We start from the raw sequence: 26,364 nt of genomic DNA, 5'->3' as shown, positions 1-26,364 counted from the left end.
GACCCTCTGGACCACTCGAAACGAGTTGGGCTGCTTTCGCAATTACTTGATTCCGGAAAACCTGCTCGCTGCGTACAATTAATGAGGGAAATTGTCTGCTTTCAAAATGGGGGGGACGCGTCTCGCAAAGTTAGAAGAAGCTGTCACGACATTTTGATCTATCGCGCCTCCAATATTTATATTATACCCCCGTCGAAACCAGCAGCAATATACGTCTACATTGCTCATGGTTGTCCGGCCACCAGAAATACTCAATTTCCCCGTTCAGGATTCGAAGTCACGTTCAATGAAGAGAAGATCTGCGTGAATCTCCGACGAAGACACTCTTCAGTTTTTCCGAATTTGTCTCCGTGCTTCCGGCTGAGTTTAATTAGTATCTCGATGTCTACCAAATATACTTTTATTTAAAAGTTCACCTAATATCTAGTCAACTAAGCTCATAATTCAACTTGAAGAATATACTAATATTGTTTTAGTGGGACATAGTACGCAACATAGTACATAACCCGCATATTTGTCGAAATGACTTCTCGATTGCTACCAAAACCTGTATTGAAATACGAGTATCAGTGGCTTAGTGTGGCGCCAGCGGTTTAACATGCTCCTTGGCTCAAGAAGCGCTTGTTTAATTTTCGCAATATTCCTGCAGCCGGTGTTGTTGACCAAGCAGACGACTGGAGCTCTTTCTTAAACACGGACTATGCACAAAAGCTCGATTTCGCGGACAGATAAGTCGCATGGTCGAGGCATGAGAGTCAGCTGAAACTTACTCTCGGTAGAACAATTCTGTAGTCCTCGCCCCTTTCCTTAGCTGATCAAAAATAGTAAGTCTATTACCGTCTTCCCGGAGCCTATACTTTCGATTTTGAACGAAATTTCCGAAACAAAACTTTGACAGGAAAAGACCAAAGCACCGGGAAAACAAAACTATGCGCTGCAAGTTTATGTTCACCGGCTACACTTAACCGTCGCAGTTCAAATGCCTGTAAAAAAGGGCATTAAACGAAAGAATATCAATTAAATTGAATGCGCCACCCATTCAGGCGGCCCGGCCGAGCACCACGACCTGTTCCCAGCCGCCGTGTTTGTTTAACGGTGACGTCCCCTATAAGCCGCTGCAGTCACGAATAGCGAGCATGAAAATTAGACCACGTCAAATGCTTATCGAAAGAGATCAAGCACCCCCGGAATTCGTTTTGCTGTTGCAAGTATTTTAACAACAGTTGGTGGTGACGTAACGTACGACAGGTACGTAGCTCGCACAAACGAGTAGTGTGTAGATGTGCGCGTCAGACAGTTGTGCCCGCACGCCATTTAGGACGGGCGCGAATGTTGTAGAGTGTACTAGTGAGTGGTGAGTTTGACACTGGCGTAAAAGAGGCTTCAAACCAGAGTGGAGTAGTACGGTGTGTTGAGCTCTCTCGTAAATGCCGGTAAAATGTGTTTAACTCTTAGGAAAAAAAAGCACAGATTTTTTTTTTTTTTTTTTTTGAACTAGCACAGTTTTATTTTTTATATCTTTTGTTCCGATGAATTCCTGTAACTTAAAAACCAGAAATGCCCATATCTGTCTTAGTGGTGGCTTTCTTTCGCGAAGGTAAAACTGTAAAGAGAGCTCTTGTAAATTAACTTCACCGTGCCTTCATGAACCACGTTACGCTTTAAAAGAAAAAGCTTTATTATTTGAAAGGAGTGCGTATTAATGTGTACTTTTTACACCGTTAGAAAAAAAAAAACGCCCGAAAATGGCCGCCAGGATTGTGAACGGAGTGATACACTCAACTCTCGCGGACTTCGACGTGGGAAATAGCTACGCTTCCCAACTTATAGAAGAGCGATTGAAGAAATTATCGTCCAAGATACTTATTGTAAGTATGATTTTATTTATATTCACTTCGGCGTAATTAGAAAGCGTATAATATTGCAGATGAGAGGATCGAATATCCTGCGCTCTTGTTATGGGGATGCGAGGCTGCTGAATTTAAGCTGCTTTTTATTACGTTTTTAATTATTTTGCGGTGAGCGGATTTCCAAAATGTACCTACGGCATCGCATTGCGACAAATACCACCGAGCTAAGGCGAACGGTTTGGAGCTTCTGCCTACGTGGCATTAAGGAGAGCACATCCCTGTTTTACCAGTACCTCATGCCGCGCAGGTCTAGAAGCGTAAATCTTCGTCTATTAATTTGTTTCTGAAATCCCGGTGACATTCTGCGGCATTAATTTAGTGGTACTAATAAGGTTATCAAAAGTAGCCTGATACTGTATAAAATAAATATTTAAGTTTCAATAAAAAAACAATAAATTTGGGTTCAGGAGACCTAGAAAAATAATAATCATTGATTACTATGGGGTTTTTGAGAAGACTAAGATATCGGTGTTTTGCTAATTGTAAAAATACACCTCGCACCGGCCAGCGCTCAGTTTCTCGACCCCTTTCGAAACACTGCCGTCTATCGGGAGCTGTGGAATCCCTGCACAATGGCGAACTAAAACCACAACGTCACGGCAGACTTTATGCATTCGTTTAGAGTAGAAGACAAAACACATCCACAGAAAAACAGTGATGAGCGCAGTGACCTTGCACTTTCGACGCTGTTTTAATGGCTTGTCGGCTCAAAGAATTAGTCGTGCTCCGACGTTCGCTATCTTACGGGATGACTTACATGTTCCACGATGTCAGTTGTTCCTCCATTGTGCAGTCGTTCTGACCTTTGAGTAATCGGGACGCGAATTTCGGAGGGAGTCTATTCTCAGATGTAGCGGAGCGTAGCTCGGCCACTCTGAAACTATGAGCACATTTTCTGGCTTTTAATCAGCAGCTTGCTCCGTAGTTGCTCTGGAGATCTGGGCTTGCGTCGACTTCTGATATCCAAATAAATTTTCACAAATACATTTCACTAAATCATTTGCAGTCGCTCCCCTGGAAATCGAGCGAATCAGCATGATAAATAATATATAGGTTCAAAGTTACCAAAAAGGAACAAAAGTTCCTTTACGCCAGCATATCCTCGTAGCTCTCAGTTTGCATAAATGTGTTCCTCGACGTGCAGATTTTTTTAATGTAAAATTACTGGAAAAAGGGAGGAGCCGAAGGTGTTAGAAGTGCTTTCCTTCAGCACCAAGAAACCGGTCAAAAGCCTTCTATTTTTCGAAACAGTTTACCTTCTTTTTCTTCTAGGGTGACATCCATCAAAGCTTAACCGCCAATCATCTGTTGGAAAAGATACGCAAATACGCTGTAGGTTACCAAGAACACGGTGTAAAACGGGGCTCCAGGGTGTGTGCGTATATTGGTAACGCAGTTGAAGCAGTAGCGGCAGCCTTTGGGGTTGTGTTCGCGGGCGGTACGCTCGTCATGGCAAAGACAACCTACCTTGCAAGTGAGTTCTCTCAACGCCTTCATCGGATTTGATTACAGCATTTTTAATAAAATAAAGATAACTTATTATGATGTCGTTCTTGTAGGGGAACTGGCGTACACGATTGAAGACAGCCAGTGCTCTTTCCTACTAACTGACCAAGAAAGCGCATCGAATGCTGCCAAGGTGGTAATGCCATCAATCATTAAGGTGCGAGATTATTATATATTTATCGCATTGAGCGTTGGCAGCGCCCTGAATGCTTTTAATGCGTTAGCATTAGTGCTTTGTCGCATGCGTTGATGTCTGACTAGTTTGGATTAACCAAAGTTCTCAACGTTGCCACGGGATGGTGACTCCAGCCGCACTGGCGCGGAAACTGGCGAGGAAACACTTTCTGTAAGCACTGACCGATGGCGGAAGTGGTGTTTATGCCCCAGAGCCGTATATTGGGAGAGTTCGGCCAATGGGCGGAGCAAAGGCCGCCGCCAGCGCCAAATGCTCCTCCCGCGGTTAGAGCGTAAACTAAATGTGCGACACAGCATCGACCAACCAGCAGACCGTGACGTCGGGTATTGGAAACAACATTTAAAGCGTGAAATAGAAGCATTGAATCTCGACATCTCGGTGACAGTTTGCTCTGGGCCGGCTTGCTAGAGCAGCGTCTCAGCTGAGACTGGCTGAAAAAAAAACAAAAAAAAACAGAGCGCCGGTGTTGGTTAGGTGACGATCTTTACGAAAGCGGGCCTTGCAGTCTCCCAGCTTGCGGTCCAGCTTGTAACTGGGCCGCGTGAGCACCCCGTCGATCGAACACATGTAGGACCTCCGCCGTCGATGGCCCGAGCTATACTTGTAGTTGGAGTCTCCATGCTTGGGCGGGTGCGGGAGCGCCTTCCGGGGCAGAATGAAAACAGAGAAAGACAAACCGCACGGGAAAAGAAAAAATAGAAACGCGCAAACAAAAAAAAAAAAAAAAAAACACGACAAGACGCGATAGTACGAAAGGACGCCGAACAAACACCCGCAGCGTCACTTACGCACTAACCGCTAAACAGGCCGCGAGCCTAACCGGGCTATCACGAAATGTCCTCCGAAAAAAACAAAGAGATGCACGCTACGCGATAAAACGGGAAAGTAACTAGACACAATCTCGGCACAAATGCAAAAGACAAAAAGAACAGAACTTTTGGAAAAACACTGCGAAAAGGCGAAAAAATGTAAACTAGAAAAAGCAGAACGACCCGTCCGGCTGAGAACGCCACCGACGACGAGCGACGCGATCCACGCTGGGTGCCACATGTGGTGTTCGACGTCCGCTGCCCGCCGCAGGTGATCGATCAGGCGACTCGTTCCGTGGGCTCAGGAAGGGTTCGTTACCATCACTCTGGCTGAAAACAACCTGGACAGTCAATGTTTGTAGCTGCAGGCTAGTCCGTCCCATTTCAAGGCGGCAACGGAAACCGCCCCCCTATGTTCGGAACTCTCTGCCGCACCCCACAGGCTTCAGAAGCTGATAACGCCGGTTCGCTTCACGAGACAGTTATTGCCTATGCATCAAAACCAAAGGTGGAATCCCAGGCAGAGTTCAGAATTGTTTGCGTATTCTAAAGCAACGCGTGATGTATAATAATGTTCTTTATTTTACATCCAGCATTTGACTGTTCGTCTATCTTGACAACGACGTCACACTTTTTTATACGTCAGAAAGAAAACAAATTGAGACCTGCCCATATATTGCCGCATATCGTATTTATAAAAATAATACAATTAAGACATTTTAATACGTAGTTTTTTATGATTTGTTGCTTAGGATCTAATTTTCAACGCGCGAAATGGTATTGCAACCAAAAGTGCACAAAATATGATCACTGGTGTCAATCGCAGTACTTTTAATTAACAAGTTATTAAATGAAAATAGTCTAAAATCAAATAAAGCACTCTAGCAAATCTGAGATACCCATGCAAATTGACAGTAACTTTCGGCAAAGCATGTGATGCTATTAAAGTCTCGACTTTTCACAATCGGCTCAACTTTCAAAGTCCCGCCAATCCTTCAGAATCGGTGGGTGGCCAAGTGGGATAACGCACTTCAGCTCGCAGCTTGGAGCGAAAGCGTGCGCTGCAGAAGCTCTTGGGTTCGATCCCCACCCCCTGCCCGTTTCGATCTGGATGAGTTTCGTACCGGTACGCGTTCGTGTAACCAGTACAGCGTGGTGCACGTTAAAGACGCTAGGTTAGCGGCTGTGCACTGGCTAAATATCTCATCTACAGCTAAGAGACGGGTCACCCGTGCAGGCGTACCAACATCAAGGCTGTCTAAACATACACGCAACGCAATTTAAGAGCCTGGGACGCAATAAGGGACGCACATGGGCTGCGGTTCCGTTCTTCGACCTGCCAGGCCTGCCGTACCGTTGTGGACGCGTTGTCCACTTACCACGTCAGCGGGCCGTAATGCACGATGTCTTGGCCCCTGTATGCACAACGGGCGCGGCAACGTAAGGTTCGGGAGGACCGTCGGCGCCATGTTGCACGAAACTGCTGGCTTTCGGGAGCAACGATTGGCCCTCCGAAAACAACAGTACGTGAACCGAATGAGCGCGTACTGTGACCGTATGCACGCGCAATGTACGCGTACTTGGGCCTCCAACGTTCACGCGCGGAGACTGACTGGTAAATAACATTCAAACGGCAGTATATACGTCGGGTACTTCACGTTGAATAGCTCGCTCATGTGCATGATCTATCCGCCGCAGGATTAAACGGAAGTGTGTGGTGAGTAAATACGCGCAACCAAAGGGCTCTGTCGCTTTACACGCATCAGGAGCACGTCCTTCGTGCACACGCTAAGTGAAATGATCTGCTCGCACGAAGCACAAGAGGGGTTTCGGGAATCTTCACGGCCGTAGAAATGTGCACGTAGGTTGCATTCACCATGCTATGTTACATATAAGTTCTAGGGTTCGGACTTTTCGGTTTAAACTGATAAAAACCGATAAAAGTACGCCGAAACCATTTTCGGAAATTCGGCTTTAACCGAAAAAGGTCAGTTTTTAGGTTCGGAATTTTTTATTAAAACCGATAAAAGTATGTCGAATAAATTTTCTAAAATTCTGTTTTAACCGTAAAAGGTCACTTTGACCTTCCAGTCGTACCGCAGAGCCGTGGCGAAAACGTAGAACAACAGTGTCTATTGAAACGTGTCCACGTTTGGCACGGTTGCCATCACGACGTTTTGGTTTAATGTGCGCACCATCGATCGGAACTTGAAGTCTGAAATGCTTCATAACTTTGCCATGTACGAGCATGTTTTCAAACTCGTTTTAAGGAAGACTGATTTTATGCAAGCTCTGCATGCTGTGTTGAGCTTCACAAAGTCGCACCGTGTCTCTTTTGGGTGGTCACAATTGGTTGATTGGCCGATTTTGGCTCAGGCAGCGCTTCCTCTCCTCAGCCTGCCAGTGTCCAGTATTAGTGTTGAGAGCGCATTCTCGAAGCTCAGGGCCATATAGCAACAGGAAAGAAAGAGTGCGGATCAACGAGGAGAACCTGGGAATGTACATCTGGGTGTACCATTATAAGATACCGCAATCCCGAAGTACAGAAGGTGAAGTTCTATGTTTTTCGGGCATAGGCTTCATATCTGACTTCTTCGTGCTTCTCAGGTTTTTCCTTGTTTCTTCTAGAGCTGCACACATTTACCAAATAAAGTGCTCATTTCTTTTTCAATGTACCTATGCCGTTATTCTTTGAGTGATCACAAGTATCAGAGCTACAAGGATCATCCGATCCGGTGTCCGTTGGTGTTTATTTTATATTCACCGAAAAAAGCCGATAAACTTTTGTGGACATAAATATACGCCGAAAAACACCGAAAATTGAATTTTAAAATAAACACCGAAAAAAGTACGCCGAATTTTGAAAAAATAGAAACCGAAAACGCAGAACCCTACATATAACAGTACGCAAAATGCTGGCGAATTTCTTTGAGAATTAGCTCAGTGGCAGCAGTGATTTCGGCACATCTTTTTAAACATCCTAATCCCTAGAGTAAAATATTAGATTCAAGGTGTTTCTTTCGTCGCACAAGAAAACAAAGTTTTCTCGCTGCGTTCCCACCAGTCAAATAAATTATAGCTCCTTTTCTTTTACTTCACAGTGCTGGTCATATGATTAGTGTTAATGTATGCTATTTCCTATCAAAGAGGCGTAATTTTGCTAATTGTGCTCAAGGTAGGAGTGGACTCCTACTGCCTGCACGAGACCTATTCCACCAAAATTAAAGCATGCGAACAGCCTCGTCTACCACCTTGTAACGTCATCATACACTCTAAAAAAAAGGGTATCACCATACACCCTTTCGTCCCATATAATACACCCCAAAACTTCATTTCGACGTACAGCGCCCTATAGTCGAACAGACGGCACGAAATTTTACCAGGGGCTTGATAACGGTGCGATATAACTTATTAAATAGCTAAAGTACATATCAAAGACCAAAGAAAGAAAACACAAAGCTTTTGCAGTACGGCCAAGAAAACTCCGATAATCTTTTTTGTAGTCAATAATACGTACATCAGCTATCTTAATAAGTTGTACTACACGGCTATCAAGCCCCTCGTAAACTTTCGGGACGCCTGTTCGATTACGGGGCGCTGTACGTCGAATTGAAGTTTTGGGGTGTATTATATGGGACATGGGGTGTAATACTACACCTTTTTCTCTGAGAGTGTACCCGAATGGTGTCAACTCACAAATTGCGCCTTGTTCCAAAGGCGAGCATCCTCCGACGAATTGGATGAACACGAAGCCCTTCAGCTCACGACGCAGCGCTCGTGACCCTTTCTTTGCGCATCACCTAATTATTGTGATGACGTACAAATGCTAGTGGTCGGACTTTGATAATTCGAAGTGGTGCTTATTTGACATGCTACTAGTTACAGTCGTAAAATCATTTAAAAAAGCACTTTAGTACGGCTCATGTACTTTTCCTAAAAAAAAAGAATATTTCAACCGCGTTTGTTTATCCCCTGAGCGAGTGACTATCGCTATTTGAAAAGCTTTACATCTCTATTGCAATCGGCCAAATGTATCTATTATTTTGCTTCACCATGCAACAAGCACAACGACTAATAGATAACTTTTTCTTTGATTCGCAGGCATTGTTTTGTATAGGAAGCGCGCCCGGATTCATCAATGTTCTGCAGTTTCAAGAACTTTCAGATGCCTCATTCACGCCCCACGTACCAACTGACAACGAAGAACACGTTGTGGCAATCCTATATACGTCAGGGTCAACGGGTCTTCCGAAGGGCGTGGAAATATCGCACAAGGCGTACTGTGCCGCGTTTCACACGTTGAGGTATGAGGGCTGATCACACTGTTGAAAGCTAACCAGTTCTTAGAAGACACAAAGTATATTATGTCACCCCGACAGCCTTTTTGTTTGTTTCTCTACTTATGTACGGAAGCAGGCACATTCAGAATATATAGATTTTCAAGTCTAGTAAGAAAAACGCAGGAGTATATTGTATATTTTGCTTAAAGCAGCGTTAAGTTAAAAACAACTATTTCGGTCTGATCGAGCGCCAACTTATTTTATTCACATGCCCAGTGGTATATTGAAATTAATCACTTGTCTGATGTGAAAGTGAATTATATAGCAAGTAAATTTCACCATCTTAAAACATTTCATAACGCTGTGAGGCCGTGGGGGAAGCCGTATCTTTAAGCATTATCTTACGAAATCAATCACATTGCGCGAAGGCACTCAAGTATTCTTAAGCACATCACACCTAAAGACTAACAGTCTTTTGTCCCATATAATACACCCCAAAACTTCAGTTAGACGTACAGCGCCCTATAGTCGAACAGACGGCCCCAAATTTTACGACGGGCTTGATAACGGTGCAATTTAATTTTTTAAATAGCTGAAGTACGTGTCAAAAACCGCATAAAGAAAACGCTGAGCTTTCGCAGTACGGCCAAAAAAAAACCCCGATTATTTTTTTTTTAGTCAGTAACACGTACATCAGTTATTTTACTAAGCTGTACCACACGGCTACACTCTCAGAAAAAAGGGTGTATTATTACACCCTTTGTCCCATATAATACACCCCAAAACTTCAATTCGACGTACAGCGTCCTATAATCAAACAGACGGCCCCAAATTTTATGAGGGGCTTGATAGCCGCGTGGTACAACTTATTAAGATAGCTAATGTACATATTATTGACTACAAAAAAGATTATCGAAGTTTTCTTGGCCCTACTGCAAAAACTTCGTGTTTTCTTTCTTAGGTCTTTGATACATACTTTAACAATTTAATAAGTTATATCGCACCGTTATCAAGCCCCTCGTAAAATTCGGGGCCATCTGTTCGAATCTAGGGCGCGGTACGTCGAAATGAAGTTTTGGGGTGTATTATATGGGACAAAAGGGTGTAAGGTGATACCCTTTTTTTTTAGAGTGTATCGAGCCCCTGGTGAAATATGGGGCCGTCTGTTCGACCATAGGGCGATGTACAGTCGGTGTCAAAAGTCCCCAGGACACGCGAGTTGCGACTGAAACGCATTGCTCTGCCATCTGCATGCCGGTGGGTCGCCTGGTTTCGAGATCGCGCAAAAGCGCATGCGGGTCCTACTGTGCATGCAAGCATCTGTGTTTTCCCGCTCTTGTGCGGCGGGGCGCCTAACTCGGAATCGGGCGCGTGGTACCGCCTCGGAGAAAGCGCTTGCGGTTGACGAGAGTCTGCTACACATTCTGCAACTGGAGATATCGCCTGTGGCATTGTGCCGCATTTCGCCGTGTCAGCGCACCTTGCTTTATAACCGGTTGAGTTTATCGCTCAGTTGAGCTGCCGTGAGTTCTTGCTTTATAGGTGAAGTGCCAGTAAGCGCTATCTCCGAGTCAGTACCACGCGCCCGATTCTGAGTTACGCCCCTCGCCGCAGAAGAGCGGGAAAACAGACATGTTTGCAGGCACAGTAGGACGCGCTTGCGCTTTTGCGTGATCTCGAAGCCAGGCGACCCGCCGGCAGATGGCCAGAGCAATGCCTTTCACTTGCAGCTCGCGCGTCCTGGGGACTTTTGTCCCCGACTGTACGTCCAATAGAAGTTTTGGGGTGTATTATATGGGACAAAGGGTGTAAGGTGGTACCCTTTCCCCTGAGAGTGAAAACATGTAGAACAAACGTGTGTGCTGTATCTTTATTTGTTGTTTGTTCGTTAGTTTGTTTGTTTGATTTTCGCAGGCTTTATGAGCATATTTATTCTAAAGAAAACTCTGTATTGTAAAGAAGGTGAAGAGCACGATGGGGTATTGATGCACACGAAAACACCCAGATTTTACGTGCTGGCCCCTCGTGCGTAATTTGTTTGTGTGATCTATCATATTGTGTTGTCCTGTCCTGTCTCGTTCTCTCTGCTGCAGACTTGATTACTGAATTATAGGTTATACAAGTATATTCAACTATATTACATTATTACTTTACATTAACAATATACTATCTTATACAAAAAGTTTAAAAAGGACTTCCAGTGGGCAAAATAATCTTTCCTTGAGGCTTTGGGAGGCTGTATTTATCATTTTTGAGTTCATATGCACCGCTTTTTCTGAATTTCAGGTCTGCTAGACTTTGCACTGAAGAGGATGTCATCCTTTGCTGGAATCCCTTTACCCACGGGGCGGGTTTTGCGGTAGCCATGTTTTGGATGTTTTCAGGAGCAAAAATAGTCTTAACCGATCCTTTGATTCCGTACAAAGCTTTCCTGCAGGCTCTCAAGACCCATGAGGTGAGAAATTTCGTGTGAAAAGAATAGAGGTACTTCCTAAGAATAAAAATATCTGTGTCAAGCCCCTTAACTTTACCATGAAGGAGCAAACCGTGTATCTATTTGATGTTAAATTTTAACACAAACCCACTTTGCTGTAAAATAAATGTTAATTTTTAATTGTTTTCTCAAGGCACTAATATAGTGACGCTGTTCATTTTCTTTTTTACGAAAGTAAATACAGAAAACTGTCCGTTAGGGTAGTATCATCCGTGTTTTCTCGTTTTCGTGACTTTTTTTTTTTTCAGGTTAGAGCTGTGTTGTTTTTGACATTGAATGGGTGTCGAAATACGCGAACGAATTCATAAGAACATATTTAAGGTAGAACCAATCTCCCGGTTCACTTGATCTTCATTATTTATTTGTGCAGTATATACCCTCACTCAATATCACACTGTATAAAACAAATCTCCAAAATAATGCACATCAAAACCAAAATACACGAGACTACGTACATTGTAAAACCTAAATAAAAGTATAAAATGAGTCTGCAAAAATACAATTAAAACCACGAAATACAGACCCTAATGCGAAAGAGAAATGGGTAGGAAAAGAATCTTAAAAAAGCCCTTATAAGTCACTACAAAATTCATTATAGATATGACAGCTTAAGTTGACAGCATGTAGCCATAATAAAATGCTTGCAAGTGCCCCACCGAGAGCGAACACGATTATAAAAGTGACTGACCTTGGCAATCATGTCGTGACAGAATGACACAACCGTCAGCCACATGTAGACGCACGAGGGAAATGAATAAAGATGCCCAAAGACCATAAATAATAGAATAAAAACGTACTGGTAGTCAATGTAAATGTGATGTCCTGATCTAAAGGATATTCCCAACAAGATTACTGAATTTTAAGAGCTAACATGCAAACTTAATCGTACTTTCCATGCAGTGAAGAAGAGTGACCGCCCTATATTAGTATTGTTATTGGTTAGTTCTGATTTAGTGCTTTTCTAAGTGTCCGTTGGATTGTGGAGTACAGTGTTACGCTAGGTTGTCCAGTTGAGCTGAGGCCTGATTTGTATATTACTTGAAACACCTTAAACTAAAACAACTGATGTCAGGCAACCTTTTTTTATTTAGTTCACTACGGCTTTTTTTTTTTTTTTTTTTTAGAGATACCTGAAGCCTGCTTTTAATGCTGCGTTGATATAATCGTAGCTACGATGATGATGAGCTCTTCCTAAATTTAATACTGGTGATGCTCAAGCTTCCATTTTCTGAGAATTGTTAAAAACAGAAAAGCCGAAGAACGCCGTATATTTCAAGTTAATATCGAAGTCACCCTTATATTTGAAAACATTGGTACCCCCGTCAAACTCGCGGAATGCCCAGTTTAATGCGAATATAATCATTGTCCACAACAATTTCGTATTCTGAAACACTAACGCGCGCTACTCAATGAACTTACCTGAAGTGTTCTCCGAAAAAGAAAAAAAAAAGTGAGTGACAGTTACCGATGTACACTTTTATAAATCCAAAAAGTGTATTTTTTCTAAATAGAGGCTTGAATGGGCGATCGTAAAAATTATCGTTGTCCTTTTATTTCTCTCTCTCGCCATCTTATATTTTTGTTGACGTTTGCTTTGTGTTTAGGTTCAATCTAAAGATTATTAATATTAGTAATTATAAAATTTTTTTTTAGTCTTTAGCTAAGTTGTTTATTTTAACGAATATAATCCGCCCACACGCTCGCATCGACTTAATTATGGTTGATTTCAGTTTACAAAGAGGAAAACGTTACACTAAACTAATCTTCAATTTTTTTTTTCTATTTATCGTTTGTCGACCGTTTCCCAATTTTCATGGACACTCATGTTTTATAAATAGCAATGAAGGTTCAAGAAATACATATTTATATCATTATTTTTCAGAGACGCATCGGTGTACTACAAAACCACTCTTTTGTAGGTGATAGTTATAATAGCATACATCTTGCTTTAATTATTGAATCTATTTGAAATAAAAAAAAATTTATATGACCAGAAATTTAAACAAAATCATATTGTTTTCTTATTCCTGCTCGTGAGCTTGCATCTACTACAGCGCTAAAAACAAGTAATAACTCTTGATTTGTTTTTATGAACTCGTTTTTACACCTTAGGCTTCGAAAAAAAACGTTATCATGAACAAAAGAAACTGAATAAGCAATCCGACTGTTAAAGGGGCACTGAAGTCGATTCTGAGATCGTCCTTTTGTGGTGAAAACTCAATCTAGACGGTCTAAGCATCCCAACAAACCCAAAATCACAATCGTGCGTAGCTTATTTCCTCGATAAAAGCGTGCTTAAAGATCGTGACACGCCCTTTTTGGGAAGAATTTTCGTCCGAGTAAGGTGGTCGACGAAGGGCGCTTGTCGGCGATTTGCAAGCGATGGCTTCGCCCGCAGAGAAAAAGTGAAGTCTTATCCGAATGTATATCTATCAGACTCTCTTCGAAACAAGTTATAATAAAATCATTCGAAATCTGCGCGTGTTGTAGGGCTTTCATTGGTCCACACAATGTAGTCCGTGCGAGGAAATAGTCACATGTTTTTCTATTGCCCTAAGATGAATAGACGGTTTTGTAATAAAGGACTTGGTATATGTGGGAACTTACACATTTTAAGCATTGTCAGATCAAAAACGGCCTTTTTCAAAAATGACTTCAGTGCCCCTTTAGGGATTAGGTGGTAAAATATTTTTATCCGGGTTACCACCTGTTAAAACTGCAATCCTTCCTAATACCTAGCCAAATAAAAATTATTAAAAAAAGATAAGCGAGAGACAGCAACCTTCGTCTCTCATTTCATTTAGTCGTAAGTTACAGGATTTCAAAGGGAGAGCCCGTTTCTAGGGTTGAACCTTGCTTGCCTCATATCTGTTGGGGCCAATGACATTCGTGTAAAGGCGCTGCGGGAAACTAATTCAATGGTTACTTCAATTGTTTACGTTCCAAATTTTCATATGTGAGTAATCTTTGTCCGTCCAACTTACAACCCATAAAATATACTCTAATCCACCTGTTAAGCCACTGCAGATTAACGTAGTGGTATATCAGTTTAGAATTATTAAGATAAAATATTTACTGCCAGGGCTTCCTGATAATACAATAGTACTTTCGGGACCAGGAAGTTGTATTCCTTCTACACGCAGTAACTGAAGGGCACTTTAAATATGGCGTTAATTTTTTTTTATCTCCCAGGTATCTGCCTTTATTGGCATTGCGGGCCAAATGCAGTGTATTGTCAATGAAGTCCGAAGAAACAACGATAGTGTGCCTCGTGTAAAAAAAATTTTCATGGGTGGTTCAGTGATCCCGACTTCGCTTGCTCGGGAGATTTGTGAAATCTTCGACGTCGAAACACTTCTCATTGGCTACGGCATGACTGAAACGTTTGGCCTAGTGTGCACCTCACCTGTTGGACAAATTACCTTCGACAACAGTGGAGTTCCTCTTGCCGGTGTAAAAATCAAGGTATGCCTGAAACTTATCGGATATTTCACACGTTTTCTTTTTGTCTGGTTTAAAATCTGCCATAGCTGTGTATTTACCGTTTATTACTTATTGACAAAGATCAGCGAGCAAATGATTTACAAGCAGGAACGAAATATTAAATGGATAACAGATCCGATAAAAAGTTCCGAGACTCATTTTATAGCCTTAAAAAAAAGAAAGTAATGCGCGCGCAGCACTCAAAGGCAGGGATCTATCTTTGTGTCTCATTGTGCCAAAGGGTCTCATTTTGCGAACATTTGGAGCTGCGCTGCACGAGCATTTCGCGACAACGCGCCAGGACGTAATACGATTTCACCATAGACTTCAAACCAGAGCGAGAGAGAACATCAATTCTGCGTGAAAGTCGTGCAGATTCAAATCAAATGTTTCGGTTTTAACTTTGACGAGTTTGATGCAAAATTAATCTTTGCTCACGCTCTGGTTTGCAGCCTATAGAGATATCGCCATCGCGCCCGTGCACGTCGTCGCAAGAGCTCGTGTAGCGCAGCTCCAAACAATCACATTACGACACCCTTCAGCATGAGACACAAAGGGCTTCGAATGTTGTGCGCGCGTTACTGTGGTGCCCTCTTTTTTTACGCTACTAAAATCAGTGTCGTAATTCTTTGATCGAACGTCGCGTATGATTACTAATATCTATAGAAATCGACAACCAAACTTGAAGTTCTCATGAGCTTATACACGTGGTAATCAGGAAATACTGAATTTAATGTGTTTAGGTGCTCACAGACGTTTGATGTAACATTGGAACATCGGTAAGCCCAATGTTTTAAATGCGCCTCGCACTTCATGCGTGCATGTACGAAAAACAATATGTTGCTTAAAACTCTTTTGAAGGTAATTTAGAACACTTTACATTTAATATAGAACACGATCACGTAAAAGATTCAGAGAGCACTAAACGACTAAACTTTCCAGTAAACTTTAGAGTAGAAATAGGTGGTCTTAATGATACAATTTAAGTATTAAAATTTAACATGGCGTCACCTGAACGTGATGATCACGAAGGGGTGTGTAAAGGGTGGTTCACGCATTGGCGCTGGAGGGTGATCGAATGTGTCATGGTTGTTTACAATCGCCCGAACGAGAGATCACAGAGTTTCCAAATGCTCGACCTGGATCAAGTGGTTTTTGTGAAGTATTTTGCAATACCATCAGCGAGAAAGAGGACGAAACCGTTGATAGTCTGCGTGCGTCTCTGTTTTTCCGCCTGCTCTCCTCCTTGCCACGCGACACGGCAGCGCATGCGCACTTGCGATCGATCGGCACGGGGGGAATCCGCCATTAAATTGCAAACACTCATTGTGGTTTCCGATGGACTCTCTCTCATATCTAGGCTCTCTGTAGAACAGACTGACATACTGGCGCCATCAGTAGGGCTGAATACTTTCGATCTGAGTCGAAGTCTGAGTATTTGGAAGGTCCAATCTACGTTTACTTTAGAATAAATGGTCGCGTAAAACAATATCATAATTATTTTTGAAGTTCGAGGTAAGAGGATAATAGGGAGTTTTCGGGAACCGTTTCTGAACATCCGATACGGTAGCATGGGCCGTTCGGTACGAACTGCGCATGGGAGAGTCTTTTGCCGTAGCGCTTGCACAAATAGTACCGGAGGGCCCATGATAGCGTATCGGATCGGCAAAAACGGTTCCCTAAAACTTCCTAACGCCTAAAATTAGAAATTATATTCGCTAATCACAGTTGTTTAAAGGCCGTTGGTAGACTGCGCCGACTAGCTGGTGAAATATCGTCATCCTTCAATCACCCCGGGCAAGGCTTGGGTATTTGGAACACCAGGGGCAGGTTTTTCAAAATCCGATGCTGTAAAGCAGCAGATCGCGGATGTTTTGGTTCACTTCGTTTACCAAGGTTTTTATGATCAGATATGGCCTACAGTTTTTCAATGCGTAATGAGCGCTCTCCGATCATGCTTTAAGCATTCGAACTTCTTTTTGACGCATTCTTTTGCGCATTACATTCATTAGTCTATACATTTTGAAAATTTGTCCACTAGGAGCCCACAACACCTGGGAAGAAATACATGAGGCACATCACATCTTTCAGTTAGAACGGTTTAAATTAACTCGCCCCAGGCCAAGCCACCTTGAGAAAGTTAGGCTACGCGACACCCCCTTGCAAGAACACAAAGAACGAGTACCTCTCCACCTAAAAGAATTAATTCGAGTAGCCGAGATCCCGAAGAACCTGCATCCGATTCACATTAAGGCTCGACGCATCGCTAGAGAATGAACATTGAGCATGAAATACGACGATAGCTCAAGTGCAAGATACACTGACACGTCTTCGTATCCGCATCAGCCTGCCCATGCTGTATGTGTAACCAGTGCAGCAGGGTATCAAACAGTGCTGCCAACCATAGGGATTTTTTTTCCAAATCTAGGGATTTCCGTCGTCGTTTGGGGGCAAAGGAAAATGTGTTGAAATCTAGGGATTGTTTAATAATGGGTTTTAGAGGGCTTTAGAGACACGTTCCTTCCCATTTTCCTCCTCGTGCCGGCCGAGCGCAGCGGGAACAAGGCTCCTTTGTATATTGTCGATGTCAGAGATAATCTCGCAGTGCATACAACAGTGATTTCGGGGGGCCACACAAGGCCAAAGCAACAAACTTTAATTATGTAAAAAAGTTTTAACCAAACAAATTTAACCTTTAAATGGACGCCCAACTATACGGGAATTTATTCTTAAGCTACTCCATAATGATAATCTCATTATTCATTTTGTTCAGGTAAGTTTTAAAATTGACAATTGCTATTCTTGTGTTCGGACGATCGTTTTTTATTGCTGCTGACCTGCCCACGCCCCTTGCAGTCTTGTGTTGCGACTTCCGCTTCTTTTTTTCGGTCACTTCTTTGTTGTGGCGACGTTGAATCAAATCCTGGTCCTATGAGCGCAGACCAGTTGGCCCAGTTCACGCAGATGCTTCACCTGTTGAACGAACTGAATTCTCGGTCGCAAAGGTTTGAGACGGGTCAAACAGAGTTAAAAAGTTCCATTGATGAAGTAAAACAGGGCCAAAAAACAATCGACGACAAAATTACAAATATCGGGGAAAGACTTACGTCTGTTGAGAATAAAGCGGGAACAATGGAGAGTGAACTGGATGCACTGCGACGGGAAAACAGAGATCAGAGGAATGTTAATGCCGCCTTGCATTCACGTCTGAATGAAATGGAGGATCAATCCAGACGAAACAATCTACTTTCCTACGGAATTCCTGACAGTGTGTCTGAAACGTGGTCACAGGCGGAAGAAAAGGTTAAAAACGCGTTAGCGCTCTGCTTCGACAGGGGTTCAGCTGAGTTGACTGCCAACACGCTGTCATTTGACGTCGAGCGTGCTCATAGATTGGGACAGTTTTTTGCAAACAAATGTAGACCATTGATTGTCAAATTTTCGTCTTTTAAATCGAAGGACCAGGTGATGCAGCTCAGAGCCAAGCTAAAGTTAAACTGCATCAGCATTAGCGAAGATTTTTGTCCTGCGACGCGCTTGGCTCGAAGGAACCTAATCGAATTTGGAAAGACTCAGAGTTCCACCTTTAAACTTACTTATAACAAGTTGTATGTAAATGATAAGTGTTATTTTTATGCCCAAGAGCTAGACCAGATCTCGGAGCTCTCTCGACCACGACCCTCCCGTAATTTGGTGCAACAATCACCAAGGTCTGAGGGTGCGCCCAGTGCACCCACATCACTTTAGCGGTCGGCGAGGGGTGGTGATCGTAATCTTCCCTCGCCTACTATGTCCAGTGCCTCCTTAGTACGTGATTTTTCTTTTTTGCTTTGTAACGTCAGGAGCGTTATCAACAAGCGCGACGCCTTGTCTTCTTTAATTGACACATGTCTTGCTGATGTTGTGGTCTTGACGGAAACTTGGCTATCCGCAAAAGTAGATAATAGTGAGATTTTAAATTGCCAAAAGAAGTATCGGTTCTACAGATGTGACAGGGGAACTCGGTCTGGGGGTGGCGTTTTGATAGCGGTTTGCGACGAGTTGGTTTCTTTTGGTGTGTCGCTTGCCTCGCCTCTAGAATTGACTTCTGTGCGCATTCGTCTGAATTACAAGGATGTAATTTTTTGCGCTTGTTATCGCCCCCCTAATTCACCTTCTGGATTTTCTTCTGATCTATATGATGCTTTGAATACATTACACGTAAGGTATCCGTCATTGCCCATTTTTGTTCTTGGTGATTATAATTTCCCTGGTGTTTCCTGGGACGCACCTTTTCCCGTAGCAAGCTTCGGTTCTCTTGAGTGCAATTCCTTTCTTACTACATGCTCGGATTTTAACTTGACTCAGCTCGTGAAATGTCCAACCCGTACAACCCCGACAAGTGCCACTGTCCTTGACCTTGTATTCACTACCCATCCGGATCTTGTACAATCACTTTCAGTTTTTCCAGGTGTAAGCGATCATTCCGTCATTCACTTTAATATTCCAAACAGTTCGCCTCGCAAATGTGCAGCTTCAAAGGTATTTAGAGACTATAGTAGGGCTGACTACACCGGGATTAATAATGAACTTGAGATATTTTTATCAGATTTTCTTCAAAAATTTTCTGAGCAATCGTTGGAAGATAATTGGTGTATGTTTAAATCGAAAGTAACTGAGCTTACTAGCCGTTATATACCCCTTCGTAAAATTAGAAATACACAGTCACCTTGGTATACGCCAACATTAAAACGGTTATCAAACAAAAAAAAGCGTCTTTTTCGACGAGCCAAGATATCAATGATCCCAGAGAGATGGGCAGCTTATCATTGTGCAGAGGATGAGTACGCACGTGCACTGTCTCTCGCCAAACATACTTTTTTTAATCAAACCCTTCCATCGCTACTGGAAACTAATCTGCGTAAGTTTTGGCACGTTGTGAGCGGAAGTGAAAGGAAACCAATTGAACTTGCTGCGGATAGCGAATCGGTCGTTCCTAGGGAAAACTGCTGCGTTGTTTTAAACTCTGCATTCTCATCGTCGTTTGTTAACAGCACGCCATGTATATTTCCCGATGTTACGGTTTATGATTTTATTCCGATGGATCCAATAGTTATTGACTGGGCAGGCGTAATGAAATTAATTCAAAATATGAAGCTTTCCTCTTCGCCAGGTGAAGATGGCATTAACCCCAAATTTTTGAAGAACACCGAAGTGTATTCAACTATAATATTGTCGAAGATTTTTGCACAATCATTAGAATCCTGTACGCTTCCGAACGACTGGAAGGTGGGAAAGGTGGTTCCTCTGCACAAATCAGGTAACACTCATTGTCCCAATAATGATAGACCCATTTCATTAACCAGTATACCGTGCAAACTCATGGAACATGTCATATACTGTCATATGGTGTCCTTCCTCGAAACTAATTCTTTTTTAGTATGCATCAACACGGCTTCAGAAAAAATTGCTCATGTGAAACTCAACTACTCGCCTTTACTAACGACTTATTCTCTGCTGCAGATCACTTAATCACTGTTGACTGCATTTTCATCGACTTTTCTAAAGCATTCGATAGTGTCTGTCATAGTCTGCTCCTGTATAAATTAAGTAAACTTAACATGGACCTTAATATTTTTAAATGGATAGAATGCTTCTTGTCTAATCGCACGCAATATGTAACCGCCAATGACCATAACTCCCCTCACTGTCCTGTAACGTCCGGTGTCCCGCAGGGGTCAGTGCTAGGGCCCTTGCTTTTTCTTATTTATATTAACGACTTACCTAGCTGCATTTCTTCATCTATAAAAATTTTGCTGACGACTGTGTTGTTTATCGCAAAATTCTGGAACCTGCTGATCATCATGCTCTTCAGTCTGACCTCGATAACATTTCATTTTGGTGTGACACCTGGCTAATGAAACTTAACCCTGCTAAATGTAAGTCAATGAGAATTGCACGTCATTCAAATTGCATCCTACCATGTGACTACTTACTTAACCGTGTTCGCCTAACGCAAGTTTCGTCCTACAAATATCTTGGCATTATCATTTCTGCTAACCTTTTATGGCAAGATCACGTCAACCACATCACTAGTAATGCTAATCGCGCACTTGGTTATCTACGGCGTAATTTTTCTTTAGCCCCAACTAACTTGAAACTCATACTTTATAAAACTTTAGTGAGGTCAAAGCTTGAATATGCATCATCAATCTGGGACTCTTATATTAACTCCATTATTCTTCAAATAGAAGCCATTCAAAACCGTTCCGCGCGTTTCATCTTCTCAAATTACTTTCGAACTGCCAGTGTCACTTCCATGAAATCTAATCTTAACTTACCCGATCTTTCATTGCGTCGTAAACTATCTCGTCTTTGTCTCTTTCACAAGGTTTATCATTTCAATTCTCTACTCAGTGACTCTCTCTGTCTGCCACCATCGTACATTTCTTCCCGCAGCGACCATCAGTTCAAGGTTGGCGTCCCAAGCAGCCGCACCAATTTGCACTTCCACTCGTTCATTCCCAAAACCTGCACAGACTGGAACCACCTCCCCGCCTCCATCGCTTCAATCACCGACAGCGACCGTTTCAAAAGCGCCATTTGCAACCATTTTTTGTAATCTCCCTGCTGTGTTTATGTTCATGTTGTATTTTTTTTTTTTGCTTCACCACTCCTCTCTGTAATGCTTCGGCCTTGAGAGTAAATAAATGAAATGAAATGAAATTGATGCAAAGTAACCCATATTCTGAAAATCTAAAAAAGTCTAGGGACCTTTTAGATGCAAATCTGGCAAGAAACCACCTTGGAGGTTTGCAGCACTGGCATCAAATGACCGCCATCGTCGTCCGCGCGACATCTGCAGCAGCCGCCGAGGAAATTGCCATTGCCCTGGCCGCCATTAAAGGCGACGATACAATCAAAGTGCTCACAGACTCCCAGGTTGCCTGCCGCAATTACCTACGGGGACGCATCTCCTAAGCAGCGCTTCGCGTCCTCAAGACCATCTCCCGGCTTCCCGAAGTACAACTCGTCTGGGTACCCGGACACGAATTCCTCGAATGTAATGAGGAGGCACATGCCGCTACGCGCGCGCATAGACACCGGGATATTAGCCAAGAATGAGTAGGCCAGGCAGGGGGGGTAAGAACCTTCGGTTCTTACCCCCCCATGCCCGGCCTACTCATTAAGTATGCCGACATACTGTCCCACTACCGTCACGGCGAAAGAAAATACCCGGACTACCACGAGATGAAGCCAAAACCCTTCAAAGACTGCAGACCAACACATATCCCCACAGCACCCTTCTTCACTCCATCTACCCCGGTCAATACCCCGCCACCTGTAATTTCTGTTCTCAACCCCGGACCTCATTCCCAACGCAACCCCATCCTACAATCAATGGATGGCCTGCCTGACCAGCCCGTAACCTGGGATTCAGCAAGACCTGGTGACGTGGGCCTAAACAGCCAGCCGCAGCCAGGGTATCCCGCACAAAGGATGCCCACTACCAGGCGGGTTCGCTAACATGTGTACCTGATGCTCCTTAAATAAAGATTTACTGAATGAATGCCGATGACGTTTCGGGCTCTGCATAGTCAGACATTTGTGGTTTTCAAAAATGGTGGCACTGACCTAATTTCCGAAGTTGGATGGGTTGTTCTGTTGACTTAAGTGGGAGTATTACAAAGCACACACCGAAAACATGACCAGTATGCCAGAAAACGACATCGAACTGTGACTGTACTTCGTCTCACCTCATGCCCATACGCAGCCGTCGTATACGAGCTAATAGCATCCCATAGCGTCGAAAGAGCACAATGATGGCGTTCATCAATATTCCTGTACGTGTTCTATCATCAGTAAACCAATCATGAAATGAAAAGAACTAGTGACTTGCACTTTTCACGCTGCTTGATTGGTTGCATTAGATCGTAGCGTTGGCTGCGTCTGGACTTAAGATGAAACAAAGTACAATCAACAGGCGAGGCAACACTCATCATGCGCGACTCGGGAGTAACTACGTTTGCGGGACCTCCGAGAACGTATACCTACTCTCGGAATGTAACATTTATTCTAACGTTTCCTCTCTTCTAAAGTAGTGCTTTGCCATTGGGTTGCCTTGATTTACATCAGCATCACCCCCTATTGTCTACAATTTTCATGCTAAGATAATAGTTTCTTTATTAAACTAGCTCGATGTACGCTTCCGATTGGACAATTCATTAACAGAGGTTGTTACAAATATTTGACTATTTCCGGAAACGGTAGTGAAGCTGTCGGCGAATACTATTTTAAAGGATGAAAGGAATTGATGACCCAATATGATGACCCAGGTTATGGACATAACCAGTGGAGACTCTCTTGGCCCCTATCACAATGGCGAGATTGCGGTTCATGCCCGAGGTGTCATGAAGGGCTACTACGGGCGTCCTGAAGCTACCGCTGAAGTCTTGAGCAACGATGGGTGGTTGCGTACAGGTACGACATGCTTTTTTTTTTTGTTTTTTTTTGTTTTTTTTATTAACAAGAACACGGCTTTCTCGGTCTGACCCAAACATTTCTATTCCGCCCAAATTGGCGTGGAACCAGAGTGTTATTATGGACTTTTTAACGTTCATTATCCTACAGCGTGTGCGTTGAGACCTCTATATGACGCTGTAAGTGCGTACTGAAATAACATGCGGACATGAGATGGGGCAAGGATTAACCATATGACCTGTCTCAGAACTCTGCAGTTTGGTGTTCGGCCAACAATGTAGACAAAATTATTGCGGGCTTTAGGAAGTTTTACGTGACATCAGAATTCACCATAGGAAGTTTTACGTGACATCAGAATTCACCACGATCCTACTTCGGTTGTCATCGCTGTGTTCTAGATGTGTGCACGGAAGCGTGCAGGGCGCATTTCTAGACACTGATCTGCAGTTCTTGAGAAATGGATTGTAGTGTTCTCCTGTTTCTGTGTTATTATGCATATGGCCGATAGTCATTGTACATTTTCTAACGTTCTTGCGCGCAACAAAGAGAGCTTTCGCTACAAAAAAAAAAAAATCTTTATTTAGGCAAGTTATTATCGCTCTTGGCTCTTGTTCGAGCCCCTTACGAGACAGCTAACATACAACATCTGCCGCGAATTGCCGCTTTGACAACGCGGGTGATGGTTGAGAGGTGACTATTTCTCTAATGAGGCATCCCATTAAGCTCCCTGGCGTGTTAAACCAATCAACAAGGACTGGTTTTCAAAAGGTTCTTATATTAAAGAAGTTATTTGATGCGCACGATTAGTGAATTTTCACCTCAAATCAAGTTCGAATTGAACAGTGCCAAATATTGGACAAAAATGTAAGTACAAGTTAAACATTGAATACCCAAATTTATATTTGCAATGCCCAAGAACTAAACAAAAACTTCGTAACAAACAAAAAAAAGTCCACCAGCGTGCCTATTTTGCACGAAGTCACTGACTAAAGAAGGATAGATACTGACAAGATTGCATCTTGATTTTCAGGAGATTTAGGCTACTACGACGCTGAAGGACGGATTCATGTTACTGAGAGATTGAAAGAGATGATAAAATGCATGGATAATGTCGTCACCCCTGCGGAGCTGGAAGAAATTTTGAATACCCACGAGGCTGTTGCAGAGGCCGTAGTTGTGGGTGTTCCCAGCTCCAAGTATGGTGAGGCTCCAACGGCCTGTGTCGTTGTCAAAGACGGCTTCGAGACAAACCTCGAGAGTCTGGCGACAGAACTGAAGGAACTCATTGCTGGTATATGTCATATTCCTCATATTCCAACTTTATTTTTGACTTGATATGTTCGTGTCTAACTTGCACATTTTAAAGCTTAACTTTTAAGTATCACGCACAAATTTAATTTTGGGAAAAGCGGCCTATGAGCTCTAATCATTAATACAAAATGATAACTAGAAATCTCTTGGGTGTCCTCCCCCTTTGCCGCCTTTACTCTCTATCCCCCCTCTCTCTCTCCTCTCCCGACCTTCCGCCAATTACATATATCTTCCTCTCTCTCCCCTCCCTTCCTCTCCCCTCGCTCTTTCTCTCCACACCTTTCCAGTAGGCACTGGGTCCTACAAAATTAACTACATATCCAGAATAAAACATTTGAGGTAAAAAAAACACACTTCTAGAAAATACTGGTAGTCGAACCCAGGCCACATTTATCCCGTAAATTTGTACTTCATTTGTTTGTTTTCTGCAGTCACTATTGATAAGAAGATATGTGAAACTTTCTGGACATGAGAGCAGTTACTGTTTGGATTTTATTATGAACTTATATGTGGAGTGAGGAAGATTCAGAAGTGCTGCTCTAATATTATTGTGAACCAAGAGGCGAGGAAGTGGTTATTGAATTTATTGCATTAAAGCTAGGGGAAGGGAAATGAAAAGAGAGATGGCGAAAAAGTGAGCCGCTCCTGGCCCCAATTTTTCGCCGGCTCTCTTTCCCTTTCCCTAACATTAATGCAATAAATTTATTAATCACTCCCTTCCCTGTTCAGTCACTATATATTAGGGGTCTGCGAATAGTGGTTCGATTCGAATAGCGCAGTGTCATCCCTAGCACCAGCAGCACAACGAAGTTTTACGTTGAATCGGCTTTTCTTTCCACCGCAGTCTATGAATGACGTTGTGCTAGTCAATTCAAACCGAAGTGTTAGCTAGAACATAAGCATGAACTCACAAACTATAAAGAGTGATAAACACACGCACCGGTGTTTTTGTTCCTTTATATACTTATAGTGTGTTCGTGTTTATGTTCTAACTGACACTTATACATAACATGTACCAATTAGCTCTGCTTGAGACTGTACTTCAAGATGTTCTGGATACCATATTAGAGCCGGCTATTATCTCCACTCTAAGAAATGGCTGCGCGCCTACTTTCCCGCAAAACACTCGAAGAGCTAATTTCTGCGATCTAGGATATTGCTGAGCGAATGATGAGGCGGAACATCTGTTTAGATATTAAAATTAAGGCTGCGCTGGGGCATTACGCAACGCAAGCATGGCGCTTTGCCTTTTGTAATGACACAGCGCAGACTTCATTTTTAGGTCAGATGTTCCGTTGGATTTGGCTTCTATTTGAAACTCTATTAACTTCTATTTTAAAGTGACAACGAAGAGAAACACTAGTTAAATTACTCCATACAATGCTCAAGGCACTAATAAAGCAAATGTGACTTGTTTGTGTCATGCTTTTTCTATAATTCTCAGAATATCATGAACACGAACTTAAAGGTCTTTCTACTTTTTTATCAGCCAAAAATACGGTTATATGAATGGAGCGTTAAGCTTGGGGGAGATTGGTTAGATGATTTTACGTCTTCATATATTTTTTCAAAGGTCAAGCCGCAATGTTCAAGCAGCTGTATGGAGGTGTTTTCTTTATGAAATCTCTTCCCAAGTGCGATAGAGGAAAGATCCTAAGACAAGACCTCAAAACAAAGGTGGCCCATGAAATAGAGAAGTTGAAAAAATAGTTGAGCTTCTCAGACTCCGCAAGTTACACGAATACCACGATTTAACCTGCTTAAAAGGTGTTTCTGTATTTCACTTGTAATAAAAAAAAGAATAAAAAAAAAGCTGCACGAGTTAAAATAATTTTGATGTTTGTGAGTCGGTTTCAATTTATAACTAGATATGATAAAACAAAGTTTTATCTATGATAGTATAAAAGAGTTTGGC

The 26,364-nt window shown here is 42.7% G+C and overlaps 1 protein-coding gene across 1 annotated transcript; it reads left to right on the top strand.

The window, feature by feature from the left end:
- Positions 1 to 1,745: 1,745 nt before the first annotated feature.
- LOC115316226 (4-coumarate--CoA ligase 1-like) lies at positions 1,746 to 26,159 on the top strand. The gene is made up of 9 exons (XM_040213892.1): positions 1,746 to 1,868; positions 3,183 to 3,384; positions 3,470 to 3,573; positions 8,523 to 8,725; positions 10,988 to 11,156; positions 14,388 to 14,660; positions 22,994 to 23,138; positions 24,169 to 24,429; positions 26,023 to 26,159. Exons 1-9 carry the CDS (start codon positions 1,746 to 1,748, stop codon positions 26,157 to 26,159), a joined length of 1,617 nt encoding a protein of 538 aa, XP_040069826.1.
- The last annotated feature ends 205 nt before the right edge of the window (positions 26,160 to 26,364 follow it).

Source organism: Ixodes scapularis, unplaced genomic scaffold, assembly GCF_016920785.2.
Source record: "Ixodes scapularis isolate PalLabHiFi unplaced genomic scaffold, ASM1692078v2 PGA_scaffold5__190_contigs__length_132052651, whole genome shotgun sequence".
In the NCBI taxonomy this organism is placed as follows: Eukaryota; Metazoa; Arthropoda; class Arachnida; order Ixodida; family Ixodidae; genus Ixodes; species Ixodes scapularis.
The sequence above is the reverse complement of the archived record's forward strand: the minus strand, read 5'-3'. Positions and strand labels throughout refer to the sequence as shown.